Raw genomic sequence first — 13027 nt, forward strand, 5'->3', positions numbered from 1 at the left:
TGTTAAGCTCAGATAGGTATGTAAATAATAATAGCCTATAAAAAGAACTGCTAATGTTTACATATAACTTACTGTATATCAGGTACTGTGCTAAGCACTTTACAATTGTTATCTCATTTTTTCTTCCCAATAACTTTAGGAGGTAAGTGCTATCAGGATCACACAGCTAGTAAGTACCTGAGTCCAAACATGAAATTAGGCCCTCATTCAAATCTAAAATCAGTGCTTACTTACTATATATAACGAATTATTTCCAACTACCAGACTCAACATCCATTAACTCTGAGGCTTATTTGAAAAGAAGCAATTTTTCTAAATTTAGTAACTCTAATCTGAGCCCACTTCTTTTGCACACAGTAGGGACTTAATACACATCTTATGAATTGCAAGATTTATCCCTCTTCCTTAAAGAGGAAACTGGGATTCAGACACATTGATTACTTTGTTCAGGGTTATGAAGAGGTATGACAATTGCAGACCCACTTAAACCCAGATCTTTTCAAGTTCAATGCTCTTTTCACTGAACCAAAGTTTGACCATTGACATAATGAAAAGAAGGGCAGTCTACAGAAGAACTTGACTCAGCTGGCATCAAAATTCTTATGTAGCCACCAGTCCAATCTTGGGCAAGTTAGTTAAAAGATGATTCACTTAATCTGTCAATGATGAAAAAGGTAAATACTTTGACTTATATCATAATAACAATGACTTGCCTGAGGTCACACAACTAACAAGTTTCTGAGGCTAGATTCGAACTCGGAACATGAGTCTCCCTAACTCCAGGCCCAACATTCTGTCTTCGGTGATACTTAGCTAGCTGGTCATACCCTTTTGGTATTTGCAAGTATTTCTTGATAATTATGTAACTACATCCTATCAATGTATTAGATATTTAGAATTTTTAAAAAGTTAGTGTTACTTCCTATAATGGATGTTCCCAAGGCATTCCTGGAATCAAGAGATTTGAATTTAAGTCCTGACTCAGATACTCTCTATGTCTTGCCAGGTCACTTCACTTTTTAAGTCTCAAGTGCTTCATTTGTAAATGGAATGCTAACATTTTCATTACATAGCAGGCAGAGTTACGAGGAAAATTCAGTTAGCTCTAAAGTGCTACAAAAATATGAATTGTTATTGACTTAAAATGCTTTGATATCAGTTAAGATTATTATATAAAGTTAAAATAATTTTATTCACAATTGCTTCTCATCTCTAAAAGAGCAGGGATTTCTATGTCCTGCCATTGGTTATAAAAGGTTTTTTCCTATCAATCTATCATTTTACCTATGTACCTATCTAGCTTCATATATATATATATATATATATATATATATATATATATATATATGTGTGTGTGTGTGTGTGTGTGTATGTATGTATGGTGTATCCATTCTCCATGTGTCCATCTAGCTTACTATTTATCAATTATCTGTCTATCTTTCTCATCTTCTGCCCTTGAGAAACTTAAAAACTTTTAGATAAGAGTGCTAGTATATGACATAAAGAACTTAAAGAGTTGGGGGTGACAAGAGGTGAGATCCAGACAGCTTACTCTAGGAAGATATGAGAAGGGAGAAATTACTTTTAGTTGAAGAAGCAGGGAAAGCTTCATGGGGAAGGCAGCATTTGAGTTGAATCTCAAAAGAAGAAGGACTGAAGAGGGATTTTGTTCCAAGTATGGGATATCCACAGGAGTAGGAAAAGGCAAGAATAACTTGGAATTCAGTTTGGAGTTCAGAGTATCTGAGATGGAGATATGTTAAATAAAATTAGATAAATAAGTTGGAATCGGATTCTAGAGGGCCTTAAATACTACACTAGATTGTTTGTACTTCATCGGAGTGGCAATAGAGAACCGCTGAAGGTTTTAAGGCATGGATGTGACATGGGGAAATGTATCTTAGACTATTTTAAATAGCTTTGTAAAGAATGAATTGGAGAGGGAAAATACTGAAGACAGACCATTTAGTGGGGCTGGCACAATAAATGTAGGTAAAAGGTTATGGAAGTCTAAAACAGGGTACTGTTAGTGTAAAAATAAAGAAGGGAATGTTGGAGAGATTTTGTGGAGATAGAAAAGACAGCAAAGATTTGGCAATTGATTAGACGTGGAGCATCATAGGAAGACAAAAGATTCAAAGATGATTCTGGTTTATTGTCTGGATGACTGGGAGGATGTTCACTTAAACAGAGATATATAAGTTTGGAGCAGAGGCAAATTTTAGAGGAATATAATGAGCTCTGTGATGGATATGTTAAGTGAGAGAGACTAATGGGACATCCAAAAGGCGATGTACAGCAGATGGAAATGAGAGACTGGAACTCAGAAAAGAGATTGGGTATGGAGAAATCCATTTGTTAGAATTTCTTTAGCAAATTTATTTGGAGCTAATTCTCCTATCTGGACATGTGATGTTTTCTTTGTATATATTATATGTTTATTTATATGTATGTATTTCATCCTTCCAATAGAATATAAGCTCTTTGAAAACTGGGGTTGTTTTCATTTTTGGTTCTGTATCCCCAGTGCACAGCTGGCTTACAGTAAGTGTTTATTAAATGCTTGTTGGATTGAATCAAATCATCAACATCAAAGGCCCTATTTGAAGCCTTTCCAGTTAGTTAAGGCCTGCTAGAAGCATGTGTTCTAATGGCATGGCCTTCAAGAATTAACTTAAGGAAACTCTATTTGCCGTGAGGAAGCATCAGGCTACTTGAATGGAGTTATATATTGCATAAGTTTCATACTGCATGAATTTGGGGTGATATTAGTTACAGAAGAGAGATCTAACATAGCTAACTCTACCCTGAATTCTTAGTGTTAGAAAAGAACTTATATTTAGATGATAGATAGAAAATTGGAATAACATCTGGCTTTGGTGTTTCCTGTAGGTTTTGCTCCCATCAGTGGAATGTGCAGCAAGTATCGAAGTTGTACCATTAATGAAGACACAGGGCTTGGTCTGGCATTCACCATAGCTCATGAGTCAGGCCACAAGTAAGTGATGGTTTGAGTCATCATTCATTTGTTCATTCATTTAGTCAGCAAGCATTTAAATGTGTCCTATGTGCCAGGCACTGTACGTACAATATGTCAAATATGCAGAGACAAAAATGAAGATCCCTTCCTCTAAGAATTTATTATTCTATTGTGAGGAAACAACATAAACATATATATATATATATATATATATATAATTAAATTTCTTTTTTTCTTTTTTATTATAGCTTTTTATTTACAAGATATATGCATATAAAAGATATCAATGCATTCAGCATTGATAACTGCAAAACTTTTTGTTCCAATTCCCCCCCCTTCCCCACCCAGAAAATTAAATTTAAAATAAGCATAAGGAAATGACTAGGGGAGGGCATTAGAAACTGCGAGGATAAGAACAGGAACTGACACCTGAGCATTCTGTGAAGCAGAAGTTAGGGATTAGTGCCTGGAAGCAGATGGTGTAGAGATAGGAATCAGATTTGGAATACTGTGTATGGGGAAGAACAGACTGCAAAGTTTGTCTAAAGTATGGAGTAAGCCAAGGAAACTAATGTGAAATGAGGCTGGAGCCAGTTTGTGGAGGGATTTAGAAACCAAAAAGGGGAAGGATGGAGGACATATTGCATTTTCTACTCAAGATAAGAGGGAGCCACTGGAGTTTCTTGAGGAAAAGAGTGACATGTCAGACCTGTGTTTTTCACAATCATTATTGAGTATGAAGCGCCCTCAATGATCTCTTAGCACATCTGAACATATTGCTTTGAAAACAGTCAATAACAATAATAGTTCCAATTTCTAGGTGCTTTTAAAGATTTATAAATCCTTTTCTCTTCCACATTTCTGCTAGAAGACATTTAGTCAAACACCCTCATTTTATAGATGGGCAAACTGAGACCCAAAATGCTAAGTGATTTGAACAGGGTCACACAGATAGTAAGTGGCAGAGCCTGCATTTGAACCCAGGTCCTCTGCCTCCTAATTTAGTCCTCCTTTCCTTATACCAACTTATCTGTTTACATGTTGTATCTCCCCAGTAGAATGTAAACTTCTGAAGTTCAGGGACTTAAGCATTGTCTTTATATCCCTTGCATCTAGTACTATACTTTGCACATAGTAGGAGTTTAATAAATACTTGTTGTATAGTGGGTTGGATTAATGTCATAGAGAGAGACATAAAAGTCAACATTTTGGAATTTAGATGCTCAGTTGTCAGGGATTCTTGTTCAGTTCAAGGTTGGACCTGAGGTTGTGCTCTGAGGTCCCTTATGGCCTGAGATTTATAGTCATAATAATAACAGTTATATTTGTTATCATTTTAAGGTTTTCAAAATATGATGACTATGCTCAGTTATTGGAAATACTGTCATATGGAAGAGAGTTTAGAGTCATTTTGTCTGGCCCCAAAGGAAAAAAATAGGAACAATAGATGGAAGGTGCAAAGATATTTTAGACAGAATGTCAAGGAAAAAAGCTCTTCCCAACAATTAGAGTTTTAAGAAACAGAAAGGGGTGTCTTAAAATGTAATGGATTATTCCCCACTGAAGGAATTTCTCAAACAGATACTGAATATCTGGTTGTTGACAATGTTAAAATGGAAATATATTTCAGTTAAGAGTTGTAATAAATACCCACTGAAGTATTTTCTGACCTGAAATTCTTCAATTCTATGTTTCCAAAATAGCCTTTTGACAGAGGTAGCCTAAAGATTATTTTGCCCATTTAAGCGATGGGTAAATGGGACTCTTGTTTCAATTTGGCATTCATGTCCTGAGTGCCTATCAAAGTGCCTTATACTTAGGAGACATTTTATAAATTCTTTTTTAATAGAATTAAATTAAATTCAAAGGATTTGCATGTGGCCACTGAATTGAAAAGTGCCAGAATTAGGATTTGAAACCCGGTTTCTTGAATTCAGATCCTGTACTCTTTTCAAAATATAAATCCAAGATCTCAAAGTTTTTGAATTTTTTAAATGGTTCTTTTAGTAGTATCTTAGGAATTCCAGGTTTACATTTGGCTCATTCACTTATCATTTCTCATTTTCATAGAGAATGTGCATACAGTGACCATGACGATAACACTGGAATGCATAACTGAGTGTTTTTTTGTTTTTCTTTTCTTTTCTTTTTCTTTTTCTTTTTCTTTCTTTTTTTTTTTTTTTTTTTTTTTTTTTTTTTCTTTTTTTTTTTTTTTTTTTTTTTTTTACCAAGAAATCTCCTTCTTCCAAAACTACTGGTTAGTTCCCGCCAACGGATTTTCTTCTTCAAGTCCCTAAATGACAGCCAATGAGTCCACATAAATTTGTGGACATCAATTGTCTCACAATAAGGACTATGTTAGGAATTAAGGAATTCTTTCTATGGGAGGTCTTCTGGTAAAGACTAGACGACCACTTGTTGGGAATGTCAGAGAGAGGAGGTATGGTATTAGTAGAGAGGGCATTGGAGTCAGGGAGTTTGAATCCTGTTTCTGATCTGTGACCTTGGACAGATAACTCATACCACAGCACATAACTCATGAGGTTATTTTGAAGGCCAAATGATATAATGTTTATAAAGTGCTTTGCAAATTGTAAAGCTGCATATGAATTTCACTTATTATCATTCATAATTTAGATAGTTAAACCTCTTTTGAGGTCCCCTTTAATATTGTTAGAATTCTGATGAAAGAAAAAATATAGCTTGGATATCATGGATCTTTGGACATATAAAATACATTTCCAGATTTTGTTAGGGATTTTGTAAGAAGGGGGAAAGGTAGAATAGTTCTTCAACTTTTTCCACTTGAGATCCTTTTTCAACTGAGAAATTTTTAGATGACTCTGGCTACACAGGTACATAAAATCAGTATACAAATCAAACATTTACTGATAATTATAATTAAGTATAACTTTGTGGACCCCCCCCCCATTTATGAGACCCTCTATGGTGTTTCTAGCCACAGATTAAAAAGCAGTGTATTGTAGTGGATAAGAGAGCTGGCCCTGGAGTCAGAGAAGCCTGGGTTCTGTTACTACCTGGCATGTACATGACTTTTATAACCCGAGGCAGGTTACCTACGCAACTTAAGGCTATCAATTGCAAAGAAAGTGCTGATGTGCATTGGTGCTCCTAGCCAGATGCAGTTCCAGTTTGTTGTTTATCCTTTGATCTCTAAGAGGACCATGTCATCAGGGAAGAGATGCCAGTACATGAAAAGGAATTGGATTTCACTGAGGAAGGGTGCAAGGTTAAACTGCCTCACTTTCCCCTCCAGAGTCATCTGGGTCCAGTGGCTAGATATAAGTAAGGACGATTAGAGATGGCCCTAGAGACCTTGGCTCATGTCTGAATGAAAATAAGATTTATAAACTGTTAGAGTTGAAAGCAACCTTTGAACAGAAGAAACCAGAGTAGGGATGGTCCTTGGAGACCATGGAATTCAGTCCCATATTGTACCAAAGTAGAAACTGAGCCCCAGAGACTTCTAACCACATTTTTTAAAAAAGCATCAGTTTAATTTCTAGCAAAAAAAAAAAAAAAAAAAGTTCGTTTTTTTCATAAACCACAAATCCTACTTCCATGCTAAAATTTGCTTAGAGACCACAATACTGACATATCTCTCTGCAGGAAATCCAAATTGTGACCTTTCTCATACTCAGAAGAATATTTTGCATTTTTCTAATCATTTATCCAGGGATCTCCCAGCACTCTCTAAATATGAGTTGTTTTGTCCATATATCTGTCTCCCCATCCTACCAAGGTAGAGAATTGTAGTATCCAGAGCTGAAAAGTGCCTTAGGGATTATCCAGTCTTCTAATATTACAAACTGAAGCACTGAGAAGAGATTTGGCCATCACTAGATAAATTATTTCACTCACATCAGCTCACAAAGACCAGATCCTCAGATGCGGAGGGACTGTGATCCCTTGTCATGGGGTATGCAGGGAGACTCAGATCTTGAAACCAGGTCTCCTGACATTAAGTTGAAGGATCTTTCCATGGCATTATTTTGCCTTACAGCGTGCTACAGTTTGAAGGTGCTGACAAATAAATGAAGGAGGGTAGGTCGTGGAACATGGATCCAGTTGATCCTAGTTTACTCCCAACAAAAAATGATGGAAGTTGGATATGAAGAATTTATTTCAATCTGAGGAAAATTTGCTAAACTATTATCTTTCCAAAGGACCTTACAAACTGTCTAGTGTGGCCTGGAGTCCTTAGAATAGATATAGGAGTGAAATCCTTGATTCTATGGAATGGAATTGGCTTCCTCTGGAGGGAGGGCCTGAGGAATTCTCTATTAGAAGGCTTCTATTACTTAGCATTGGTATAGCATTTTGAGATTTTCAAAGCACTTTACATGTTATCTCATTTAATCATTGCTCCTATTTTATAGATAAGAATACTGAATCTCAGAGAGGTATATGCCTTGCCTGAGTATGCACAATTAACAAATATCTAAGATAGGATTAAAATCCAATTCTTCCTAATTCCAAGAACAGTGTTCTAACCATCACACAATAAAATGCTATTAGATCCTTTATCAGGGATTCAATTCAGCAAACATTTATTTGATGCCTCCTAATATATAAGGTTTTGTTCTGGGTAATGTAGAAGTGAGAACAAAAATGAAAGCCCTTATCTTGAAGGACCTTATATTCAGCCGAAATAGCATTATAATCTGCGTAGGGGAAAAGTCAGACAAAATTTGCTAGAGAAGATTATAGATTTAGAAAGATAGAGATAAATAAATGAATTGCAAGTATGGAAGATGATTTGTACCCATGCATGGAAGTGAGCTATAGATTGTTGAATTCAGGCTACAACAATTAGCCTAACTTTTTCTGGATCAAAGTGTGGAGTAATGATTTAAGGACAGGTAAGAACAAGACTAGTGGGTCTTAACTGTCAAGTTAAAGAATTTCTATTTTATCTTAAAGGCAAGAGAGAGTTAAAAATAGTTTTAGAGTAGGTGAATCTACTATCAGATCTTGGTTGTAGGAAAAATTTTTTGACAGCTGTATGGAATACAGAATAAAAAGGAGAGAAACTAGAAACTAAGAGATCATTTAGAGCTGTACTATAGGTGAAGTGTACTTGAATGTGAGGGTAGTAGTCATATTACTGGAGAAAATAGGGTGGTGGCAAGAATGCTTAAGACCTATAATTAATAACATCTGATATTTGGTTAGATATCAAAGGAAAAGGGAGTGGTACTGGAGATAAGGGATGGTTCCAAAATCATGAACTTTGGTGATTGGGAAAATAGTGGTGCTATGGGATTCCTGATTAGGTAGGGATTTATTATTACTTATTATTTATTATTTAGTTAAATCTTTTGATACACATCTACTATTTCTTCCCAATAGGAAATAGGAAGCAGAAGGGATTATTGTTTGTGTGGTTGTGGTGGTGATGGTGGTTGTCAGCAACATAGTTTTGAACATCCATAATAAGCCCCAGTATAACTGACTTTTCTCCACTGATGAAATTTGTCTTCATCTTTCATATAGCTGTAGCTATGTGGACCTGAAGATTCTGTATAGTAATCATTCAGAATTATTGATCTCTTTCTCCCTGCTTACATCTTTCAAAGTCTCCTTTTAGGACCATACCTCATTCTTGCGCCACATTGTATCACATTTCACTTTCTATTATAATGGTTGGTGAGCTTCCACCCCTTTCCTCCTCAGAAGCCTCATAGTGATATAAATAAAAAGGGTCCAGACTCTCAAAGTTCATGCCAATGAAACTGAAGCTCTTAGGTTTAGCAAAGTGGAAAAGCTTCAAATAGTGGCCCTAGAGATATGCATCTATCATCTAAGGGCCAACCTAGCTAAATTTCATCACCTTGAGCTTGATCCACTGCATCAAGATTGTTTTGGCTACAGTGAAGAGTGTCTTCTAAGGTATGGACACCATTTGCATCCATGAAGGGATGAAATCATAGATTTCTTCTAAGTTTTAGAGTGTATAAGTACATGTCTTATCCTTGTGATAAAATATAAACTTTCATGAGTACTATAACTGTCACATTTCATCTTTGTGCCCACTCCTCTATCTTTATCCAATGCCAACTAGAGTAGTCTTTATTCATTAGGCATCTAAAATGAATTTATTGAATTAACTTGAATATGGAAGGAAAAATATTTCATTTCTTTTACTGTTCCAATATAATGTAAAAAGGCTTCACAGCTTCAGAGACTCTTGGAACTAAAAGGAAGCTCAGTACATAAATTACTAGAACATGGAATATAGTATGTCCATACTTTGGAAGAGCATCCTTAGAATATGGAACATAGTATGTCAGATTTACCAAGGCCCTTAGAATATAATAAATGTTGGGTGGATTGTTCCATTAATTGTATTTGTATGCTTTAAAATAATTGGTTGAATATCATTTTCACTCTTTTTGTTGTTGTTTGCTTACATTTTATTTTGCTTCTTTTTTTAATGGATTTTTCTTGTGCAGCATTATAATTGTACAAATATGTGTGCATATATTGGATTTAACATATTTCTACCATGTTTAACATATATTGAACTACTTGCCATTTAAGTGAGAATATGAGGAAAGGGGGGGATTGGAACACAAGGTTTTGCAAGGGCTAATGTTCAAGAATTGTCCATGCATATATTTTGAAAAATAAAAAGCTTTAATAAAAAAAGATACTAAAACAAACAAATAATAAAATGTAAATGCCTACTAAAAAATAATTCTTGATTGTTTGGTTGTAAGTGGCCTTAGACTGAGGCTTAGAATATTAGAATAAAGGTTTTTAAACTATAGAATGTGGAATGTTAGAAATGAAAGGGATTTTTGACAAAAATCTAGTCCAAGGGATTCTCAATTGTTTTTGTATCACAGACCTATTTGGCAATCTTGTGAAGCCTATAGACCTTTTCTCAAAATAATGTTTTAAAATATATAAAAGACATTGGATTAACAAGGAAATCAATTATATTGAAATAAAGATGTAATTTTTCCCATCTAAGTTGGTGGACTCCCTGAAGTCTTTTCACAATCCACTGGTTTGTAACTATCAGGTTAAAGGCCCCTGATCTAATCTAAACCCCTATTTAGCAGATAGGGAAACAGGTTCAGAGAACAGTTAGTACCTACTTATCCCTATCTAACACCTTTCTATCAAATCATAACTTGCCTTATTCTTTTCTTCCATTTTGATCCTTTGATTGATATTCTATATAGATACCTATTATTATTTGTAGCTCATAAATAAGGAGATTGAGCAATAATTTCATTGTTACAATCCTTATTTTTTCAGCTTTGGCATGATTCATGATGGAGAAGGGAATCCATGCAGAAAGGCTGAAGGCAACATCATGTCCCCCACTCTAACAGGGAACAATGGGGTGTTCTCTTGGTCCTCTTGCAGTAGGCAATATCTCACCAAGTTCCTCAGGTATGGAAACCAAGGCAACTGTCTAATAGAATTCTTCTTTGGGTAGTGTTGCAAGCAGTGACAAAGTGGAGGCTGATGTTCATGACTCCATTTGTCAATAACTGACTTCCTCAGCCTTATGATATAGGTGAGTAGACACCAATTCAGTGGCATGTCAAATATTATCTCCAATATATAGATGAGGGAATAGAGGCTCAGGAGAGGTTAAGTGATTTGCTCATGGCTATACAATGAGTCAGGGACAAAGCCAATATATGTACCTAGATCTGACTTGAGATCAGCACTCATCCCTATATAGCATGGTGCCTCTTGGATAGACACATTCTTTTGGTTTGTTGCAGAAAAGTGCTTCATTTTTTGCTTGTTACCACCTGATTATCTTCTCATCACAACCCCCTGCCCTTAATAGCAAAACAAAGCATTAGTTGAGTGAATTTTGTCAAACAGAGTAGGAAAAAGTAGAAACCAAGAACTGAAGTGATCATTTGACTAAATGGATCACCTGTCTTCTTGGTCATCATTTAAATCAAGATAGGCATCCAAACCTACCTACATTTTGCCTTGGAGGATTCTTTGCATACAGAAGTGGGTGGAAACACCATGAAAAGAATGAAAACTGTGATTTTTTAACCCTATCTAGATTTGCATTAGAGGGTTCTCTAAAGACAAAAGTGAATAGAAATAATATATAAAGAGGTCAGCATCTGTGATTTTCTCAGATTTCCTGGTATGGAAATTCCTTCCACCAATGTAGACAACCCAATTATGATTTAGTAGATAATCCTTGGGAAATTGTCTGAGGCATATAGACATTGAATGACACTCTGAGTCATACAGATACATCAGAGGTCAAATTGGAAATTTAGTTTTCCTAATGCCAAATCCAGCTCTCTAAACATCATAACATGCTGCCTCATCAGCAAGGATGAGACCTCAACTCATTGAGCTGAATTCAAACCCTAGAATCATAATTAAAAACAAATAAGAGCCTAATCACATGAGACATATTGGAATTTAGATCAATTATTGAAATTTCTAAACATGCTCATCTTTGCTAAAATCTTATGTTTAAGGAAAAGAAGGACCTTTCAACTTCAGTAAACTACAGACGTTCCAGTTTAACAGTTATATTGTATTTTTTAAAACAAGGAATTGGTTTAAAAGCTCTTTGGAAAACATAAAGTTATAGAGAACCTGAGCAAGACTTGGTTCATTCTACAGTGATGTTCACTGCATTCTGCTACTGATTACTGATCAGTAATCAGTAATATGTTCTGCTATTGATTACTGATGTGATCATAGGCAAATCTCATTCTCAATTGTAACAAAGGTGTTATATGTTCTGCTATTGATTACTGATGTGATCATAGGCAAATCTCATTCTCAATTGTAACAAAGGTGTTATACCACACCACTAGTCTCAATAAACTCAAATAGAAAAGAATCTTACATTTTAATCTGGTTTGGACTTCATTTGGGAGTTCTGCCAGATTTCTACTGGAAATTTGACATCTCTCTACTAGACATTCCTTTCCAATCCAGTCCTATGAATTGGACTCCTAACCTGGATAATTTCATATTTAATTTTCTAGTGCAAAGAATACTGCTAGCACTGAAATGTTCCTGTTCAGATTCTCCATACACTTTAGCAAAAACACCAGAGTTCTATAAAGTATAGATTGAGAACTACTGATCCATTTTTTGTTGCCCTCCCACCACTGTGGCTTCAGTTTTTCCATCCCCTTCTGTTACAGAGAGAGTGAGAAAAAAGTAGTGCAGTCATATAGCAAGAACCCAAATGAAATAATATTTTCCGTTGGGTTTCCACATGAAGTCCCTAAGCACATGAGGTGAATTCCCAATGAAGAATTTATAGAAGGACATGGGATAAGAAACATTCAGGATATGGAGCAAAGTAGATGATATGCAATATCTATCTTTGGAAAGCATATTCAATAAATGAGATCTCATACGCTCTGAAATGTTGAATTAACCATTGCTCAAATATATGAGTAGAATATGTATGAGCTTTAAAAAAAAAAAGTACATGGACCCACACTTAACACCGTATACCAAGATAAGATCAAAATGGGTCCATGATTTAGGCATAAAGAACAAGATTATAAATAAATTAGAGGAACATAGGATAGTTTATCTCTCAGACTTGTGGAGGAGGAAGAAATTTGTGACCAAAAATGAACTACAGACCACTATTGATCACAAAATGGAAAATTTTGATTATGTCAAATTAAAAAGCCTTTGTACAAACAAAACTAATACAAACAAGATTAGAAGGGAAGCAGCGAACTGGGAAAACATTTTCACAGTTAATGGTTCTGATAAAGGCCTCATTTCAAAAAAAATAGACTCTAATTTATAAGAAATCAAGCCATTCTCCAATTGATAAATGGTCAAAGGCTATGAACAGACAATTTTCAGATGATGAAATTGAAACTATTTCCACTCACATGAAAGAGTGTTCCAAATCACTATTGATCAGAGAAATGCAAATTAAGACAACTCTGAAATACTACTACACACCTGTCAAATTGGCTAAGATGACAGGGAAAAATACTGATGAATGTTGGAGGGGATGCGGGAAAACTGGGACACTGATAC

At 35.3% G+C, this 13027-nt stretch overlaps 1 protein-coding gene across 1 annotated transcript in view; it reads left to right on the top strand.

The window, feature by feature from the left end:
• Window positions 1-13027, top strand: part of ADAMTS18 (ADAM metallopeptidase with thrombospondin type 1 motif 18) — a 176535-nt gene that overhangs the window by 70097 nt on the left and 93411 nt on the right. Inside the window, exons 7-8 of the mRNA XM_031949246.1 lie at window positions 2893-2998; window positions 10271-10408. Of these exons, the coding sequence (XP_031805106.1) occupies window positions 2893-2998; window positions 10271-10408 (244 nt within the window). The remainder of the gene's footprint in view (window positions 1-2892; window positions 2999-10270; window positions 10409-13027) is intronic.

The sequence above is a fragment of the Sarcophilus harrisii genome, chromosome 2, assembly GCF_902635505.1.
Source record: "Sarcophilus harrisii chromosome 2, mSarHar1.11, whole genome shotgun sequence".
Taxonomy (NCBI): domain Eukaryota; kingdom Metazoa; phylum Chordata; class Mammalia; order Dasyuromorphia; family Dasyuridae; genus Sarcophilus; species Sarcophilus harrisii.